General features: G+C 38.1%; 1 protein-coding gene across 1 annotated transcript in view; it reads left to right on the top strand.

Moving 5' to 3' along the window:
- Positions 1–21714, top strand: part of LOC136389327 (uncharacterized) — a 178429-nt gene that overhangs the window by 136628 nt on the left and 20087 nt on the right. Inside the window, exons 5-9 of the mRNA XM_066361161.1 lie at positions 2755–2775; positions 5444–5464; positions 13959–13979; positions 15867–15887; positions 18244–18264. Of these exons, the coding sequence (XP_066217258.1) occupies positions 2755–2775; positions 5444–5464; positions 13959–13979; positions 15867–15887; positions 18244–18264 (105 nt within the window). The remainder of the gene's footprint in view (positions 1–2754; positions 2776–5443; positions 5465–13958; positions 13980–15866; positions 15888–18243; positions 18265–21714) is intronic.

The following is a 21714-nucleotide window of genomic DNA, read 5'->3' as shown; positions in this document are numbered from 1 at the left end:
TATTAAAGTAACTCCCTCTCCACCTCTTTATTACTGTAGAACACCTGTGGAGAGTAGTGAGCTCTGAGCCCGTGTGTAGCTGTGTGTTTGGGGAAACATGTGTGATTTGACATGTGTTTGTGTCTTCATCTAAAATTGACCTAATTTTAAATTTTAATTTAACAGTAAACTTCAATTGTCTGTTGGTTGTTTCCCATAAAATTAACATTGACCTCTTTTTTTTCTTTTTTTCAGGACTTGTTAAAGAAAACATAGGTAAAATTACTGATATTCCTTTACTTTTGATCCCCTTGAAATCATCTGGTTTATTTCTCTCCTTGACCTTCCGGCCTATTAATCCAAATGTCCACTGTTGGCCTGTGCTCCTCCTGGATGTCCACTGTCCTCAGCCCCCCATCTGAGACAGCATTTCTTCCATTGTAGCTCTGTCTGTATTCTGTTTCTTACCATCCATCCTTTCTCATTCCTCCTTTTGTCAATTTACACAGTTATTTCCCCGTAGATATTGGCTGCTCTGTCTTGTAGTAAATTGTCACAGTTCTATTAAAACATTGGTGAGGTGAAGTGTGTTAAGCTGACGGATACATGATTCTTAATATACACATATATTATTGGTTTATATTAATGAGTAAATATATGAATGATTATGTAAGTATTTCCAGAAAATATTCAAAGTTACCACCTCTATGAAGTATCCAAGTTTAAGGGCCGATTATTACGCAATTAATACTTCCCAAACCCTTCAGAAAAAATGACTCCAAACCTTCAGAATTCAGTGTCTCTGTCCATTGTCTCCTCAAAGCCTGTGTCATGATAAATACCTTGTATCATTCACTGGTCAGATGTGAGAGAGTGGGGCATCCCTCTTCCACTGTCTTTGGTCATATATATGACCCAGGTGTTCCAAGGTCTCTAAATAATCTACATAATTTTTTCTGGACTTGAAAAATATCCAACCATGCCCATTTTGGGGTGAGGCATTAGACAATTAAATTTAACACGGTGACCCTGGTCAACTAGAGTGCATACATTTAGAGAAAACATCTCCACATCATTTGAACCATGTCCATTTTTATTCTTTAGCTTTATTGTTGAAACCAGCACCAAATGACAGCAGCACTTAACATTAAACAACTTACAGAACAGTGAAGTGTCTTAGGGCATGTGGAAAAGTGATACATCTCTGATCTGTACCTTTTATGTGAAGGGTATGAGAAAATAATTGACCATGATGTCTCATAAAAAAGAAAATTAATCATTCAAAGCTTAATATTGTTTTCTCCTAATCCTGGTTACAGTCATATTTTTTCCTTATGAATGGTCATTAGGAATACATCCCTCCAATATATAGAGCAGGTGTCATGTCACGAGTATAGCAAAACCTGTTTTGTCGAGATATGTGTCTCTCCTGTTCGCTTCCTCATCGCTGGTGAAGTTCCTAGCTCCTGTGTGAATACATGTGTTTTTATCTGAAAAAAAGTTGATAGTCCAGTGACAGGGAACACTTAGTGTTGCACATCCCAGCATTTCTGACCTAACTCCCTCATCGCTTTATTTCCTGATCTGGTTTCTTGTGCACAAGGCACAGGGGAGGTGAAACAGTATTACCTCCCATGAGTGACGTGTCCTTTGGAATCTCGTTGTTACTACTTTTGTAAATATGTGTCGATGTGTGCTCCAGAGTGAACTACAAAAGGGATTCAATTTCTCTTCTTCATCCAAGATAGTCTGATTTCACTTGGAATGATTTGTTCATTTCTTCCTTTTCCCTTTCACCTGAGAGTGAACAGGAGACAGGTCAGTACCAATAACTCCCCTGTCCTTCCCTCATCTGTTCCTTATCCCCTGTCTTCTCAGTGACCATCTGCCTCTTGTCTCAGTGTCTCAGCCTTCCAGCTCTGATTCCCCATGTTCATATGTTGTTCAGTTTCTCTCATTATGAGCCATCACTTTTCGTGTTGCAATCAAGGAGTCAAAGCTTTTCTGTCAAATTAATTTTTATCAATAGCATATCTACAAGTGTAGGTAGTTTTAAATATGTTGCTTGTAAGTTTTCTCCAGAACAGCTCAGGTCATTTGATTCAGAACCTCCCTCATTGTTATTATTTCTTTCCCTTCATCTGATTTATTTAGTTTCATTCAGGCCTGACATAAAACAGACACTTAATACAATAATGTTGAGAGTTAATAGTTGGACAAAAACATTGTGAATAGACGCACATAAGAACTAACCCTGCATTTACTTATACGAGCAGAGACTTAGCCTTGCTGTGGTGGCCCCATGGACAGAGCGTGGACCTGGAACACTGAGGTTGCCAGTTCGACCCTGGACTTGCCCGGACACGGCACACAGGGCAGCAACTACAGCTACAGTGAAGCAGCTATGAGTCCACATTCTTTTCTCCTACCTCCCATTTATTTTCTCTATGATATTAAAAAACAAAATCTCTTCAAAAAAAGATAATTTATAAATTAGACAGCAAAAACAATATTTTAAAATTTTTCTATTATTTTACTAAATTAACCTCATTTTCCATAATTTCCTGTATGTACAAATACCTGTGGACAATAGTGAGCACTGAGCTTGTATGTAGATGTGTGTTTGGGGCGGGCGTTTGTGATCTGTTGATTTGGTGGTTCATCTGAAATGCGGTCAGTTTAATTTTAAATTAAACTTGATCAGTGAATTTGAATTCTCTTTGTGGTTCTTTCTCATAAAATTGACATTGACTTTTTCTTTTCTTTATTTTTCAGAAATATTTGAAGAAAATAGAGGTAAAATTACACTTTATCGAGATGGGGGGCTCTACTGGCTGCTTCCCATCACTGGTTAAGTCACTGTCTCGTGTGGGAATGAATTTTTGGTCTGAAAAAGGTGACAGTGCAGTGACAGGGGAATGCTTAGTGTTGCCCATTCCAAAATGTCTGATCTAACACTATCATAGTTTTACTTCCTGACTTAGTGTCTGGGGCACAAGGGACAGGGGAGGACACAGCACTGCCTCTGATGTGACAGGTCCTCTTGGAACCCGATGGTTCCGACCTTCACAGATCTGAGTCAGTGTGAGCTCCTCTGTGATCTAGGAAAGGGGACGTATTGTGTGTTCTTCTTTACCCGATATTGTGTCTTCACTTGGAATGAGGGGTTTATTTCTTCCTTTTCCTTTTCAGCTGAGAGTGAATCCACGAGAGGTAAGTGCCCTTAGCCTCCTCCCTGGTCATTCTCTCACCTGTTCCTTAGTCCCTTGTCTTCTGTCTCAGTGACCACCTACCTTTTGTCTCAGTGTCTTTGCCTTTTAACTCTGATTACCTATCTTCCTTTACTTTTCAATTTCTCTCATGATTACCACCATTTCACTTCTCACAATCAATGAACAGGGCATTTCAGTCAAATGAAATTTATCACTAAGATATCTGGAAATTTAGAAACTTTTAAAGTTTCTGAGTGTAAGTTTTCTACAAGGACAGCTCGGGTCACTTGACTCAGAACCTCCTTCACTGTCATTTCTTTCCCGTCATCTGATTCACTCAGCTTCATTCAGACATGAGTTAAAACAGACACTCAGGTACAATAAGGTTGGAAATTACTAGGTGGACCAAAATGTTGTGAATAGACGCACATAAGAACCTAACCCTGTATTTACCTATGTGAGCTGTCTTTCAGTGTCTCTTGTACAGTGAAGATACTGCAATTAGAATAGAATACATATATAGAGAGAAGCTTCGAAAGACCTTTTTTTTTTTCTTTATACAGAGTCAGAGAGAGGGATAATAGGGACAGCCAGACAGGAACAAAGAGAGATGAAAGGCATCAATTATTAGTTTTTCGTTGCGACACCTTACTTGTTCACTGATTGCTTTATAACATGTGCCTTGACGTGGGCCTTCAGCAGACCGAGTAACCCCTTGCTCGAGTCAGCGACCTTGGGTCCAAGCTGGTGAGCTTTTGCTCAAACCAGATGAGCCTGCGCTCAAGATGGCGACCTCGGGGTCTCGAATCTGGGGGTCTTCTGCATTCCAGTCTGACATTCTATCCACTGCACCACTGCCTGGTCAGGCTGAAAGACAATTTTAAATATGACAAATATGTCATAGTGCTTCATATAGAGTGAAAAAATTAAAAATTATTTAAAAACTATCGAATAAATATGTTTAAAATTTTTACAGAATTTATTAAATATGTTTCATTTCTCCTATTTAACAGGTGTTTTTACTGTATTTTAAATTTATTGGGGTGACCTTGGTTAATAAATATATACAGATCTCAGGTGCACGATTCTACCCCATCTGCACGTGGCAGTGTGTACCCACCCCAGTCACAGATCCTCTGTCACTCTTCCATTTATTTTAAGCCTTTATTTCCCCACATCTCATATGATATTTGTCACTTGCAGTGATGATTAAGTGGGATGAATTTTCAAGATACTTTCTTTATTTATAGAATAGATGAGACTTGTCCACGTAGCAGAAACAACATTAGCAGATGAAACACTTTCGCTGGCATTCTACAGTGTGTAGAAACCTGTCTCATATGTGAGCTGAGATATTTGTTTCTCAGTTAAGGTAAAGGCACAGTAAGGTCCACTGAGAAACAGAATCCCCGTCAGAGAATCCCAGTCCTTTCTCTGTCCTGAATTCAGCACCCATAGGAATGAAGATATTCTTCACTCAGAAATGAGTTAAAACAGAAACGAAAACACAGTGTGGTTAAAATTAATACATGGACAAAAACAAGGAGGATGCAGCCCCCAGACCCCTGATCCTGTGTCACTGGGAGGAGCTGTGTGTCAGTGCTCCTTCCACAGTGTGGTGGCCACTCTGCACCATGTCGCTGCCGCAGCAGTGAGATTCATGATGTGTTTAAAAGCGTCCATTGAGCGTATTAATGCTAAAAAACTGAGTAAGAGGAACATAAGTATTTCAAATACACCAAGAATATTTTTAGCTTAACATGTGGTCACTCAGTGGATAGAGCGTGGACCTGGTACAGTGAGGTCACCAGTTCGACCCTGGACTTGCCCGGACATGGCACCCAGGGCAGCAGCTACAGCTACAGTGAAGCAGCTATGAGTCCACACGCTTCCCTCCTGCCACTCACCCCTTCTCTATTTTATATTAATAACTAAGGTCTTTTGAAAAAAAAAAACAACTATTATATTACAAATTAAACAGAAAAGTAATATATTAAAATTTTTATGCTATGTTATTATATTAACTCCCTATTCTACCTTTTTATTTGCTGTATAATAACTGTGGACAAAAGTGTGCTCTGAGCCACTGTGTAGTTGTGTGTTTGGGGGGGTTATGTGTGATTTGATATGTGTTTGAGTGTTCATCTGAAATTCCCTTAACTTTAAATTTGAATTAATCAGTAAACTTCAATTCTTTTGTGGTTGTTTCCCATGAAATTGATGTTAACCTTTGGGTTTTTTTTATTTTTCAGGGCTCCTGAAGAAAACTTTTGGTAAGTTTACTGATAATCCTTTACTCTTGATACACTTGAAAAAATCAGGCATTTTCTTTTCTTGATATTTCTGGCCTTTTTATCCGAGGACTTCCTCCTACATGACTATTGTCTTTCCAATGGTTTTGAGACAGGACTTCTCCAATTATGGGCTTCAGTCCATTTCTGTTTCCTGCCTTCCATTCTTTCCCATTCCGTCCTTTCTCACTTTACGGTTCTTTTTCTCTAAACATTGGCTGCTTATGTCTTGTAGTAAATTGTCACAGTTTCATTAACATTGGTCAGATGAGGGGTATTAAGCTGACAGATACATGATTTTTAAAATAAAGATATATTATAGGTGCATATTAGTGTGTATATATCTGAATATATACATATGTATTTCTGGAAAATATTCAAACTTAGGAATTTTGTCACATATTCCAAGTCTGACAGCCCACTGTTATACGATTAAGTCTTCCCAAACCCTTGAGAGAAAAGACTCCAAACTTTAACCTATAAGTGTCTCTATCAATTGTCTTCTCACAGCCTGTGTCATGATGAATACCTTGTATCACTCACTGGTCAGATGTGACAGAGTGGGGCGTCCCTCTTCCACTGTCCTTGATCATATGACCCAAGTGTTCCAGGGTCTCTAAATAGTTTACATCATTTTTTCTGACTTAAAACACAACTGAAATACAATAAGATTGTGAATTAAATGGTGGTAAAAAAATGTAGTCAATAGGCACACATAAAATCCTAATCCTGTAATAACCTATACGAGCAGTCTTTGAGTAACTCTTGTGCAATGGCTGTAGCACTTTTGTACAAGGTAGGTGCTGCTATTAGTATATATGTATATATATATATACATGCAAAGACCTTTTTAAATATGACTGATATTTCATAGAGGTCCATATAGAGTGAAAAGTAATCAAGAATAATGTAATTTAAAATATCAAATAAATATTAAAATAATTACAGAATTAAATGTTTCATTTTTCATATTTTAAAGTGTTTTTTAATGTTTTATTGACATTATTGCAATGACCTTGGTTAATAAAGTATGCAGGTCTCAAGAGCACAATTCTCTCACATCTCATCTGTACGTGGCAGTGTGCTCACCACCCGGTCACATATTCCTCTGTCACCCTCTATTTATTTTCTACCATTGTGTCCCTACATGTCACATGGCATTTTTCAACTGTAGTGATGATTTTAGTCCAATGGGTTTCCATGTTCTACACTTTTATTTATGGAATATTTGAGACTTGTGCACGTGGCAGAAACAACCATTAGCAGATGTAACGCTTTCTCTGCCTCTTATTCATGGTGTTTATAAACCTGTCTCATTCACGTGTGCTTTCATAGCTTTTACTTGGTAAAGAGAAAGGCTCATGAAGGGCAGTGAGAAACAGAATTTCTGTCAGAGATTCCAAGTCTTGTCTCTCTTCAATCCAGCACTCATGAGTATTAAGATATTCTCATTCAGGAATGAGTTAAAACAGAAACTCAAATACAGTGTAATTAACAACAAATCCCTGGACAAAAACAAGGAGGATGCAGCCCCCAGACCCCTGACCATGTGTCACTGGGAGGAGCTGTGTGTCAGTGCTTCTTCCACAGTGTGGTGGCCACTCTGCACAATGTCGCTGCCACAGCAGTGAGACTCACTGGTGTGTTTAAAACATCCAATGACCATACTAAAGCTAACAAGCAAAGTAACAGAAACATAAGTATTTCAAATAGACCAAGAATATTTTTAGCCTGGCCTGTGGCCACTCAGAAGATAGAGCCTGGACCTACAACACTGGGCTTCCCTGTTTGACGGTGTACTTGCCTGGACACGGCACACAGGGCAGCAGCTACAGCTAAAGTGAAGCAGCTATGAGTCCATATGCCTCCCTCCGGCCCCTCATTCATTCTCTAAATAATATTAATACATATAATCTTTTGAAAAAAGTCCATTATTTCATAAAATAACAGCAAAGTAATATTTTTTAAATTTTATATTATTTTATTAAATTAACTCCCTTTTCCAACTTTTTATTTACCATACAATAACTGTAAACAGTCGGGAGCTCTGAGCCACTGTGTAGTTGTCTGTTTGGGGGTTGTTATGTGTGATTTGATGTCTATTTGTATGTTTATGTGAAATTTCCCTAATTTTAAAATCAAATTAATCAGTAAGTATTAATTCTCTTTGTGGTTGTTTCCTAAGAAATTGACAAAGATCTTTTCTTTTTTTTTATTTTTCAGAACGCGCAAAGAAAAGTTTTGGTAAATTTAATGATATTCCTTTACTCTTGATCCACTTTAAAACATCATTCTTTTTCTTTTCTCTGATATTTCTTAACCATTTTATTCAAGTGCCTTCCTCCTAAATGAACATTTTCTCTCCAGTGCTTTTGATACAGGACTTTAGGAATATAACCATCTACGTACAGAGCAGGTGTCATATGACGAGTGCAACTAAACCATGTTTCTCATAATGGGGCCTCTCTTCTTCACTTCCTCATCACTGGTTCACTCCTTGTCTCCTGTGTGTATACGTTTGTTTTTTAATCTGTAAAACGTGATAGTCCCCTGACATGAGAGCACTTATTATTGTACATCCCAGCATGTCTAACCTGACTCCGTCAGTGTTTTATTTCCCGATTAAGTATCTTGTGCACAAGGGACAGGGGAGGGAAAACCACATAGCCTCTGATGGGTGAGGTGTGTTTTCTTACCTGATAGATCCTACTTTCAGAGATATGGGTCCATGAGTGCTCCACAGTAGACCAAGAAATGTAGGGGCTTTTCTCTGTTTACTTTCCTACCCAATATTGTGTTTTCACCAGGAATGAGTTGTTTATTTCTTCCTCTTACTTTTCAGCCAAGAAACAAAAGAACAATGGAAGTCCCGCTCACCTCCACCCCTTGTCATCCCCTCATCTGTTCCTTACTCCCTTCTCCTCAACTCTAAGTGACCCTGTACCTTTGTCTCAGTGTCGTGGCCTTTTAACTTATAGCCAATTCACCTGCCTTCCAATCTCTCCCATTTCACACCACCATTTTTCTTTTGTTGCAATCAAGGAGACCAAGCCCTTCTGTCAAGTAAACTTTATCAATCAGATATCTAGAACATTTAGTACATTTAAAGTTTATGAGGGTAAGTTTTTTCAAAGGACAGTGAGATCATTTGATTCAGAACCTTCCTCACTGTCACTTCTTTCCCTTCATCTGATTTATCTAGCTTCATTTATGCATGTCTTAAAGTGGAAAATCAAATAGTACAAGGTTGACAATTAATTGGTGGACAAAAGCATTGTGAATAGATGCACTTAAGAAGCTAATCCAGGAGAAATGGTGGCATGAGAGATACTCCTGATCTCTATCCTTAAAATTTCAACAAATTCTACTACTATACACAGAGAAAAAAAACCAGATGAACCTGTAATATACACACAACCTGAAATATACACACAATGGATAGACAAATGTGGGATTGCTCAAGAAGGTGGGCCAAGCACAGGAGAAAATGAATGCCAGAGGACTGAGTCTCTTTCTTCATGGTCCCAAGGGAGGGAGTCTCTGTTGGAGCAGCTTTGTCTCCACACCAGAACAGGGAGAAGAGGACAGTCTGGGGGAAGGAACTGAGATGGGGTGTCGACCAAGAATGGGGATCAGAACCTGGCCTCTGCAGCACTCGTGATTGCAGATGCTGGGTGCACAAAGCCCACGGCACGCTCCCAAGAACTGCCTGAGAATATCTTGTGGAGATCAGCCTATGGGGCACTGGGGCGCTCTCGATCTGCCAGCAGAGTTTAGCCTTTAATGCCAGATGTGCCTGATTATCTGCACCCCACCTGCCTAGAAGCTCTGGCACTTGCTTTCCGGACTGACCTTCGCGTGTGTGGGTGAGACTCCCCTGATCTGCGATCTCTGCCGCAAGTGCTGCTGAAGCAGGGACATTGGCTTGTGGCGCACACCCCTGCCCTGCCCAGGGCTGTGCTTTGAGTGCTTAGAGTGGTATTGGAGCAAGGACTAGACTGCATCACCCCAGTCTCCCCATCCTGCATTGCTCCGCTTGGTCTCCAAACTGCTCTCCTCTGTGAGAGGCAGGGGTGACCCAGCGCTTGATCCCCTGCTCTGTAGGGACATGGCGGAAGGATGTGGAGGACCCCTGCTTGACCATTGCTAGAGCCATAAAATTGCAAAGCCCTAACAACAAGCTCCTCCTAACAACACAACAGCCTTTCCTGCATCATTAGAAGGCGACAGTGATGCCTCAACAGAACTCCAACCAAGAATCTCGCAGAGGCCACTCAGCAGTACACTGCTCCCACCAGAAAAAGGAATAATTATCTCTTCTTGGGGTTATTAACAATACCACTAGCAAATGCCATCAAGGAAAAAGAAATCATATATGGATGTACAAGACAGAGATGTAGCTCAGGTAGATGATGAAAAATTTCCAGGAAAAATCTCAATTACATGGAAACCCTGGAAATCAATGACAGAGAATTCAAAATCGAAACTGTAAAAAATCTCAATAAAATACAAGAAAAGACAGAAAGGCAATGTAGAGAGCTCAAACAACAACATAATGAACAAAAAACGTACTTTACCAAGGAAATTAAAACTATAAAAAAGAACCAAACAGAGTTGAAAAACTCAATACATGAACTGAAAAATAAGATAAGCTTAATCAATAGAACAGGCCAGATGGAGGACAGAATCAGTGACATTGAAGAGAGGCAACTAGAGATGCTACAAAGAGAAGAAGAGAGAGACTCACGAATTGAAAAAAATGAGAAAGCCCTACAGGAATTGTCTGACTCCATCAGGTAGAGCAATATAAGAATAATGGCTATATTAGAAGAAGAGAGAGAAAGGTAATGGAGAACATACTGAAACAATTAATTGATGAAAACTTCTCAAGCCTGTGGAAAGAGTTAGAGCCTTGAATTCAAGAAGCAAACAGAACATCTTGTTACCTCAACCCAAACAGACCTACTCCAAGGCACATTGTAATGAAATTATCAAAAATCAATGACAAAGAAAGAATCCTCAAGGCAGCTAGGGAGAAGAAGGATACAACATATAAAGGAAGGCCCATTAGGCTATCATCAGACTTCTCAGTAGAAACTCTAGAAGCCAGAAGAGAGTGGAACCAAACATTCAAAGTAGTGAAAGAGAGGAACTACCAGCCAAGAATACTATCATATATACATCAAAACTATCCCTTCATATTTGAAGGGGAAATGAAAACTTTTACTGACATACAGAAGCTGAGGGAACTGACCAACAAAAAACCTCCACTACAGGAAATACTAAAGGGGGTTATCCGATCACATACAAAGAACAAAACAAACAAAATTTTCATCAAATTTTTACTTGTAGTAAATTTATTGTCATTTAAATTTATCTGTATGTATCTTTTGATCTTTTCTTTTATTTCTGCTTTGACTCAGTCATTTTTTTTAAAGTGTGTTGTTTAATTTTTAAATTTTTGTTGGTGTGTTTACTTCTTTTTTGCAGTTGAATTCTAGTTTCAAAGCCTTATGGTCAGAGAAGACCCCTACAATAAAAACAAGGATAATCTGTGACAACAATCACATAAAAGGGGAGAGGGTAAGATCAGCAGTAGCAAAGGAGGATGGAGTGCCGAAGCACTCATGAGATAATGGACTGTAATAAATATGATAATTTTTCTTTTAATAACCTAATGATAACCACTACTGAAACACATAGCTTAAAAAAGAAGAAACAGAAAATAGAAGTATGGAATACCAACAAACAAACAAAAATGACAGAAAAACAAAAAAGAAGAGCCAAACAAGACACAAAGCTATCAAAAAGCAGTATATAATATGGCAATAGGAAATCCCCAAGTGTCAATAATTACACTAAATGTAACTGGATTGAACTCACCAATAAAGAGGCACAGATTGGATCAAGAAGCAAAACCCAACAGTATGCTGCATTCAATAGACACATCTGAGATACAAGGATAAAAATAGATTCAAAGCGAAAGGTTGAAAAACTATTCTCCAAACAAATAATATCCAAAGAATAACAAGTATAGCCATACTCATATCTGACAGTGCTTCTTCAAGACAACAAAGGTAACCAGAGACAAAGATGGTCATTTCATAATGATAAAGGAGACATTGTATCAAGAAGACATAACACTTCTTAATATAAATGCAACAAACCAGGGAGCAGCAAAATATATAAGACATCTACTAACTGATCTAAAAGTAGAATCCGAAAAAAATATAATCATACGTGGAGACCTCAGTACAACATTGATGGCTTTAGATCATTCATCCAAATGGAAAATCAATAAAGAGATATCAGCCTTAAATAAAACACTAGAATACTTGGATACAATAGACATCTACAGGATATTTCATCCAAAACCGTCAGAGTATAAATTTTTCTCCAGTGTACATGGAATATTCTCAAGAATAGATCATATGCTGGGCCACAAAACTAACATCAACAAATTCAGAAAGATTGAAATGATACCAAGCATCTTCTCTGACCATAAGGCTTTGAAACTAGAATTCAACTGCAAAAAAGAAGTAAACACACCAACAAAAATGTAAAAATTAAACAACACACTTCAAAAAAAATGACTGAGTCAAAGCAGAAATAAAAGAAGAGATCAAAAGATATATACAGATAAATTTAAATGACAACACAACATATCAGAATCTCTGGGATGCAGTGAAAGCAGTAATAAGAAGGAAGTCCATATCACTATAGGCCTATATGAACAAATAAGAGAGAGTCCAAGTGAACAACATTACATCTTAAGGAACTAGAAAAAGAAGAACAAAGGCAACCCAAAACCAGCAAAAGAAAGAAAATAATATTGAAGGGCTTTTTGGTTGTTTCCATGTCTTGGCCTGGATAAAGAAGATGTGGCACATATACACTATGGAATACTACTCAGCCATAAGAAATAATGACATCAGATCATTACAGCAAAATGGTGGGATCTTGATAACATTCTATGGAGTGAAATATGTAAATCAGAAAAAAAACAAGAACTACATGATTCCATATATTGGTGGAACATAAAAACGAGACTAAGAGACATGGACAAGAGTGTGGTGCTTACCAGGGGAGGGGGGAGGGAGGATGTGGGAGGGAAGGAGGAAGAGAGTTAGGGGGAGGGGGAGGGGCACAAAGAAAACTAGATAGAGGGTGACGGAGGACAATCTGACTCTGGGCGATGAGTATGCAACATACTTTAATGACAAGATAACCTAGACATGTGTTCTTTGAATATATGTACCCTGATTTATTAATGTCACCCCATTAACATTAATAAAAATTTATTAAAAAAAGAAAATAATAAAAATCAGAGTAGAAATAAATGAAATAGAGAACAGAAAAAGTATAGGAAAAATTAATACAACAAAGAGCTGGTTCTTTGAAACAATCAATAATATCAAAAAACCCTGGCAAGAGTAAGGAAAAAGAGAAAGGACTCATATAAACAAAATCCAAAATGAAAAAGGAGAAATTATCACAGATATCATAGATATACAAAGGATTATTGCAGAATACTACAATTATTACTTCCCAAACCCTTGAGAGAAAAGACTCTAAACTTTAATCTATAAGTTTCTCTGTCCATTGTCTTTCAAAGCCTGTGTCATGATAAATACCTGATATCATTCACTGGTCAGATGTGAGAGAGTGGGGCATTCCTCTTCCCCTGCTCATGATCATATAACCCAGGTGTTCCAAGGTACCTTAATATTTTACTTAATTTTTTCTGGCCTTTAAAAATACACTACCATGTCATTAAGCTGACACTGTTATCAAATGAAAAACTGCACTTAAGAATATACAATTTGCAGAAGGATGAATTATCTTAAAGTAAGTGGAAAAGTGATTTATTTCTGACCTATATTTTTTATGTGAAGAGTACAAGAAAAACAATTGAGGTTTTTTTAAAATTAATCTTTCAAAGCTTAAATCCTTTTTTCTAATGACAATTACAATTATATATTTTTATAATTTTTATTTTATATATTTTTCCCCTTGGTACTGGTCTTCTGGAATATATCCATCTATGTACAGAGCAGGTGTCATGTGACCAGTACAACAAAACCAGTTTTGCTCACATGGGTGACTGTACACTTTCACATTGCTGGTTAAGTCCCTGTCTCCTACGTGAATACTTTTTTTTTTAATCTGAAAAATGTGACAGTTTAGTGACAAGGAAAAGTTAGTATTGCCCATTCCAGAATTTCTAACCTAACACCCTCCTCATTTGATTTCCTGATTAAGTTTCTTGTGCAGAAGTGACAGGGGACAAAGAACAGCATTGACTCCAATGGGTGAGGTGTGCTTTGTTACCTGATGGCTCCTACTTTCACAGACATGGGTCAATGTTTGCTCTAAAGTGGACTAAGAAATGGGGATTTATTTCTGAATACTTTCCTACTCAATATTGTGTTTTTTACTGGGAATGAGTTGTTTATTTCTTCCTTTTACTTTTCAGCCAAGGATGAAATGAATGAAGGTAAGTCCCGCTCACCTCCACCACTGTCCTTCCCTCATCTGTTCCTTATTCCCTGTCTTCAACTCTGAATGACCATCAACCTTTTATCTCAGTATCTTCGCTTTTTAACTCTGATTAGCCATTTCATTTGCCTTTCAGTTTCTCCAATTTTACATCACTATTTTTCTTGTTCTAGCAATCAAGGACACCAAAGCTATCTGTCAAGGGAAATTTATCAATCAGATATCTGGTAGTTAGCTACATTTACAGTTTCTGAGTGTAAATTTTCTCTAAGGACAGTGAGGTCACTGATTCAGAACCTCCCTCACTCTCTTCTCTTTCCCTTCATCTGATTTACCTAGTTTCACTTACACATATGTTAAGACACTTAACTACAATATATAAGGTTGAGACACTTAACTATCTAATTAGTGGGCAAAAATGTTTTGCATAGTTGCACATAAGAACCTAACCCTGTGTTTACTATACAAGCAATCTTTCAGTAACTGTTGTACAGTGGTTGTAGCAACTTTCTACAGTGAAGGTACTGCAATTAGAAAGGAATATATATTTGTGTGTGTGTGTGTGTACATATATATATATATAAACATCCAAAGATCATTTTATATATGACAGGTATTTAATAGTGGTCCACAAACAGTGAAAAGTGATCAAGAATTAATTTATAAAGACATATCAGAATAAATATTTTTTTTAATTTTTGAATATAATAAATATTCTTTATTTCTCTTATTTTAAATAGATTTTTATGTTTTATTGAAATTATAGTGGTGATGTTTTTTAATGAAACTATGCAGGTGTCAGGTGCACAATTCTATCACACCCCATCTGCACATGGCAGTGTGTTCAACACCCCAGTCACGTATTCTTCTGTGACCCTTCTATTTATTTTCAACAATTCTGTCCCTTCATGTCACATGGCATTTTTCAATTGTAGAGATGATTTTGTGCAATGTCCACATGGCAGAAACAACCATTAGCAGATGTAACGCTTTTGCTAAAACTTCTTTACCCTGTGTAGAAAACCTGTCTCATTCATGTGAGAGCTTGGATATTTCTTTCTCAGTTAAGAAAAAGGCACAGTAAGGTTCAGTGAGAATCAGAACTTCCGTCAGAGAGTCCAGCTTCTCTCACCTGAATTCAGCACCCATGAGTATTAAGATAAGCTTCATTCAGGAATGAGTTAGAACAGAAACACAAATACAGTGTGCTGAGAAATCAATCTCAGGACAAAAATACGGAGGACGCAGCACCCGGACCTCTGACCCTGTGTCACTGGGAGAAGCTGTGTGTCGTGCTCCTTCCACAGTGTGGTGGCCACTCTGCACGATGTATAACACATCATTCCGATGTATAACCAAAATGTGAATATTTCAAAGAGACCAAGAATATTTCCAGCCTAGCCTGTGGTGGCCCCATGGATAGAGCGTGAACCTGGAACACTGAGGTGGCCAGTTCGACCCTGGACTTGGCCCGGAAACGGCACACAGGGCAGCAGCTACAGCTAAAGTGAAGCAGCTATGAGTCCATAGCTTGTCTCCTGCCTCCCGTTTCTTCTCTCTATAATACTAAAATATAAAATCTCTTCAAAAAATAGATTAGTTTATAAATTAAACAGTAAAAACAATATTTTTAAATTTCTCTATTATTTGACTAAACTAACCTCATTTTCCACATTCTGTGTACTGTAGAACACCTGTGGACAATAGTGAGCTCTGAGCCCGAGTGTAGGTGTGTGTTTGGGATGGGTGTTTGTGATCTGTTGTGTTTGTGTGTTGATCTGAAATGTGATCGGATTAATTTCTAATTAAATTTGATCAGTGAATTTGAATTCTTTTTGTGGTTCTTTCTTATGAAATTGACTGATTTTCTTTTCTTTTTTTGCAGAAATATTTGAGGAAAATAAAGGTAAAATTACACTTTATTGAGATGGGTGCCTCTACTGTCTGCTTCCCACCACTGGTTAAGTCGCTGTGTCCTGTGGGAATGGATTTTTTGTCTGAAGAAGGTGACAGTGCAGTGACAGGGGAATGCTTAGTGTTGTACATTCCAAATGTCTGACATAACACCATCATCATTTTACTTCCTGACTTAGTGTCTGGGGCACAGGGGACAGGGGAGGACACAGCACTGCCTCTGACGTGACAGGTCTCTTGGAACCCGATGGTTCCGACCTTCACAGATCTGAGTCAGTGTGAGCTCCTCTGTGATCTAGGAAAGGGGACGCATTGTGTGTTCTTCTTTACCCGATATTGTGTCTTCACTTGGAATGAGGGGTTTATTTCTTCCTTTTCCTTTTCAACTGAGAGTGACCCCAAGCTAGGTAAGTGCCCTTAGCCTCCTCCCTGGTCCTTCTCTCATCTGTTCCTTAGTCCCCTGTCTTCTCTCTCAGTGACCACCTGCCTTTTGCCTCAGTGTCTTGGCCTTTTAATTCTAACTGATCTTTTTCATTTGCTTTTCAATTTCTCTCATGATGACCCCACCATTTCTCTTGTTGTTACAGTCAATGAAACAGAGCATTTCTGTCAAATGATTTTTATCAATAAGATATCTGGTAGTTTAGAAACTTAATGTTTCTTAGTGTAAGTTCTCTCCAAGAACAGCTCAGGTCATGTGATTCAGAAACTCTCCACTGTCATTTCTCTCCCTTCATCTGATTCACTCAGTTTCATTTATACACGAAATAAACGGGCACTCAAATACGATGATGTTGCACATTGTTAATAGCCATAAACTTTGTTCAAGGGCACACTGGAGAACCTCACCTGTGTTTATCTACATGAGCAGTCTTTCAGTAACTCCTTTACAGAGGTTGTAACAAGTTTGTGCAAAAAAGGTAGTGAAATTAAAATTGAATATATGTATTCATTCAAAGACCACTTTAAATATGACATATTTTATAGCAGTCCACACAGAATAAAAAAGAATAAAGAATACGTATATTAAAATATATCAGAATAATTATTTTAAAAATCTTAGGATTTATTAAATATTCATCATTCCCCTTATTTTAAATGGTTTTTAAAATATTTTATTGAGTTTATTGGAGTGAGCTTAGTTATTAAAGCTAGGCAGGTCTCCAGTGCACAATTCCATCACACCTCGTCTGCTCATGGCAGTGTGTTCTACACCCTCGTTACGTACCCATTTCTCACCCATGTACTTACTTTAAATCTCTTTGTCCCCACATGTCACATGGTATTCTTATAATTATAGTCAGAATTTCAGTGGAATGGATTTTCAACGTATATTATTTATTGATGGAATAGAGGAGCCCTGTCCACGTGGCAGAAAGCACCATACACAGAGGTAACACTTTGTTTAGCTGCCATTTCGTCACAGCTTGTGGAACACCTGTCTCCTGTGTGTCAGCTCAGATACTGTGTTCTCGGTGCAGGGAGAGGCTCAGGAAGGTCCAGAGAGAAACACACTCACCATCGAAGAATCCCAGTCCTGTCCTTTTCCTGAATATAGTACCTATGAGTATTAAGGTATTCTTTACTCAGAAATGAATTAAAACGGAAACTGAAACACAGTATGGTTAAAAATTAATATGTGGACAAAAACATGGAGGACACAGCACCCAGACCCCTGACCCTGTGTCACTGGGAGGAGCTGTGTGTCAGTGCTCCTTCCACAGTGTGGTGGCCACTCTGCACAATGTTGCTGCCACAGCAGTGAGACTCACTGATGTGTTTAAAGCATCCAGTGACCATACAAAGCTAAAAATGGAATAACAGAGACATAAATATCTCAAAAAGACCAAGTATAATTTCAGCCTAGCCTGTGGTGGCCCCATGTACAGAGCATGGACCTGGAACACTGAGGTTGCCAGTTCGACCCTGGACTTGCCCGGACACGGCACACAGGGCAGCAGCTACAGCTACAGTGAAGCAGCTGAGTCCACACGCTTCCCTCCTGCCTCCTGTTTCTTTTCTCAGCAATATTAATAAATAAAATGTTTTCAAAAACACAATTATTTTATAGATTAAATAGAAAAAAGTATTTTAATGTTTTTATCATTTTACTAAATTAACACCCTTTTTAAAATATTCATTTACTGTAGAATACTGTGGACAGTAGCGAGCTCTGAGTCATTGTGTAGCTGTGAGTTGGGCAGATGGGTTATTCGTTGTGTGTTTGTGTGTTCATCTGAAACGGACTCTTCTTAACTTTAAATTTGAATATATCAGTAAATTTGAATTCTCTTTGTAGTTGTTTCCCATGAAATTGACATTAACCTTTTCTTATTTCTGTTTTTCAGAGGAATTTACGAAAATAGTAGGTAAAATCACTGATATTTATTTACTCTTCATCCATTTGAAATATCTAGTTTATTTTTCTGTTTGACATTTCTGGCCTTATTTATCCAAGTGCCTTCCGCTGACCTGTCTTTCCCTAGATGTCTGCTGTCCCCCCACGTGATTTTGAGATAGAATTTCTTCTATTTGGAACTCTGTCCATTTCCCTTTCCTCCCTCTTATCTTCTCTATCCTTTCTTCTGTCATTGTATATAATTATCTCCCTGTAAACATTGGCTGCTTCTGTCTTGCAGTAATTGGTAACAATTTCATTAAGACACTGCTGAGATGAAGGGTATTCAGTTGGTACATAAGAAAGTTTTCATGTTTACCTATATTGCAGGTTTATATTAGCGTGTGTGTATATAAATATATAAGAATGTATTTCAGGAAAACATTCTAACTTAAAGACCTCTGTCAAGTTTTCCAAGTTTGAGGTCCCATTATTATTCAATTAGTACTTTTCCAAACCCTTGAAAGAAAGAGCCCAAACTTTCAGTGCTCAGTGTCTCTCCCCAATGTCTTCTCAAATCTGGTGTCATGATAAATACCTTGTATCATTCACTGGTCACATGTGACAGAGTGAGGCGTCCCTCTTCCACTGTCCTTGATCATATGACCCAGGTGTTCCAAGGTATCTAAATATTTTACATAATTTTTTCTGGCCTTTATTTTATTTTATTGTTTTAATTAATTTTAATGGGGTGACATTGATAAATCAGGGTAAATATGTTCAGAGAAAACATTTCCAGATTATTTTGACCTTTGATTATGTTGCATACCCCTCACTCAAAGTCAAATTGTCTTCCGTCACCTTCTATTTGGTTTTCCTTCTGCCCCTCTCCTCCCTCGCACCCTTTCCCTCTCCTTCCCCCCATCACTCCCCCTACACCCTGGTTACCATTCCACTCTTGTCCATGTCTCTGAGTCTCATTTTTATGTCCCATCCAAGTACGGAAGCATATAGTTTTTAGTTTTTTCTGATTTACTTCTTTCACTCAGTATAATGTTATCAAGGTCCATCCATGTTATTGTAAATGATCCGATGTCATCATTTCTTATGGCTGAGTAGTATTCCATAGTATATATGTACCAAAGCTTTTTAATCCACTCGTCCTCTGACTGACACTTGGGCTCTTTCCACTCATCCTCTGACGGACACTTGGGCTGTTTCCAGATCTTTGCTATTGTGAACAATGCTGCCATAAACATGGGGGTGCATTTCTTCTTTTGAAACAGTGTTACGGTGTTCTTGGGGTATATTCCTAAAAGTAGGATAGCTGGATCAAAAGGCAGTTCAATTTTTAATTTTTTGAGGAATCTCCATACTATTTTCCACAGTGGCTACACCAGTCTGCATTCCCACCAGCAGTGCAGGAGGGTTCCCTTTTCCACATCCTCGCCAGCACTTATTCTGTGTTGTTTTGTTGATCAGCACCATTCTGACTGGTGTGAGGTGATATCTCATTGTGGTTTTAATTTGCATTTCTCTAATGATTAGTGATGTTGAGCATTTTTTCATATGCCTACTGGCCATCTGTATGTCCTCTTTGGAGAAGTGTCTATTAATTTCTTTTTCCCATTTTTGATTAGATTGTTTGTCTTCCTGATGTTGAGTTTTACAAGTTCTTTGTAATTTCGGTTATTAGCCCCTTATCAGATGTATTGTCAAATATGTTCTCCCATTGTGTAGTTTGTCTTTTTATTCTGTTCTTATTGTCTTTAGCTGTGCAAAATCTTTATAGTTTGATATAGTCCCATTTGTTTATCCTGTCTTTTATTTCACTTCCCCATGAAGATATATCTGCAAATATATTGCTGCGAGGGATGTTGGAGAGCTTACTGCCCATGTTTTCTTCTAAGATGCTTATGGTTTCACAGCTTACATTTAAGTCTTTTATCCATTTTGAGTTTATTTTTGTGAATGGTGTAAGTTGGTGATCGAGTTTCATTTTTTTGCAGGTAGATGTCCAATTTTCCCAACACTATTTATTAAAGAGACTGTCTTTATTCCATTGTATTTCCTTACCTCCTTTGTCAAATATCAGTTGTCCATAAAGCTGTGGGTTTATTTCTGGGTTCTCTGTTCTGTTCCATTGATCTATATGCCTGTTCTTATGCCAATACTAGGCTGTTTTGAGTACAATGGCCTTTAAAAATATTGAATTATACCATTTTCTCTGCTTTGGTATTAAGTTGACACCAGTGTCATATGACAAATGGCACTTCAAAGTAAACAAACTGCAGAGGGAAGAAGTGTCTTAAAGCTAGTGGCAAAGTGATACACCTCTGATCTGTACTTTTTGTCTGAAGGGTGCAAGAATAATTATTGACCTCAAATCTCAAAGGAAGAAAATTTAATCACCTGTTGCTTAATATTTTTCTAACCACAATTACAAATCTATTATTTTTCCTTGGTACTGGTCCTTAGGAATATATCTGTCTATGCACAGAGCAGGTGTCATATGACGAGTGCAACAAAACCAGGTTTCTCATGATGGCGCCTCTTCTGTTCGCTTCCTCATCACTGGTTAAGTCCCTGTCTCTTGTATGAATACGTTTGTCTTTTGATATGAAAAAGGTGATAGTCCTCTGACATGAGAACACTTATTATTGCACATTCCAACATTTCTGACCTAATGCCCTATTTGTTTTATTTCCTGACTTAGTCTCCTGTGCACAGGGGACAGGGGAGGGAAAACAGCACTGACTCTGATGGGTGAGGTGTCCTTTGGATCCTCAGGGTTCCTGCTTTCACAGACATGGGTCCACGTGTGCTCCAGAAAAAATGAAAAAAGGGGTGCATTTCAGTTTTTCTACCAGATAATCTGTTTTCACTTGGAATGATTTCTTCCTTTTCCCTTTCACCTGAGAGTGAGCAGGAGACAGGTCAGTACCAATAACTCCCCTTGTCCTTCCCTCACCTGTTCCTTATCCCTGTCTTCTCTCTCAGGGACCATCTGCCTTTTGTCTCAGTGTCTCAGCCTTCCAGCTCTGATTCTCCATGTTCATGTGTTGTTCACTTTCTCCCATTGTTACCCCTCCAATTGTCTTGTTGTTGCAATCAATGAGACAGAGCCTTTCTGTCAAATAAATTTTAACAGTAAGATATCTGTAAATGTAGGTACTTTAAAATATTTTGAGTGTCAGTTTCCTCCAAGGACAGCTCAGGTCATGTGACTCAGAACCTCCCTCACTGTCATTTCTCTCCCTTCATCTGATTCACTCAGCTTCATTCAGACATGACGTAACACAGACACTGTGACTAAACGCACAGAAGAACCTAACCCTGTATTTACCTGTATGAGCACTCTTTCAGTAACTCTTGTATTGTGGTTGTAACAACTTTGTACACTTTAGGTGCTGCAAATAGAATTAAATGCATAAATATATATATCAAGATAGATAGATACATACATACATACATAGATTGA

Source organism: Saccopteryx leptura, chromosome 1 (assembly GCF_036850995.1).
Source record: "Saccopteryx leptura isolate mSacLep1 chromosome 1, mSacLep1_pri_phased_curated, whole genome shotgun sequence".
Lineage (NCBI taxonomy): Eukaryota > Metazoa > Chordata > Mammalia > Chiroptera > Emballonuridae > Saccopteryx > Saccopteryx leptura.
This window is presented reverse-complemented; position numbering and strand designations above follow the sequence as displayed.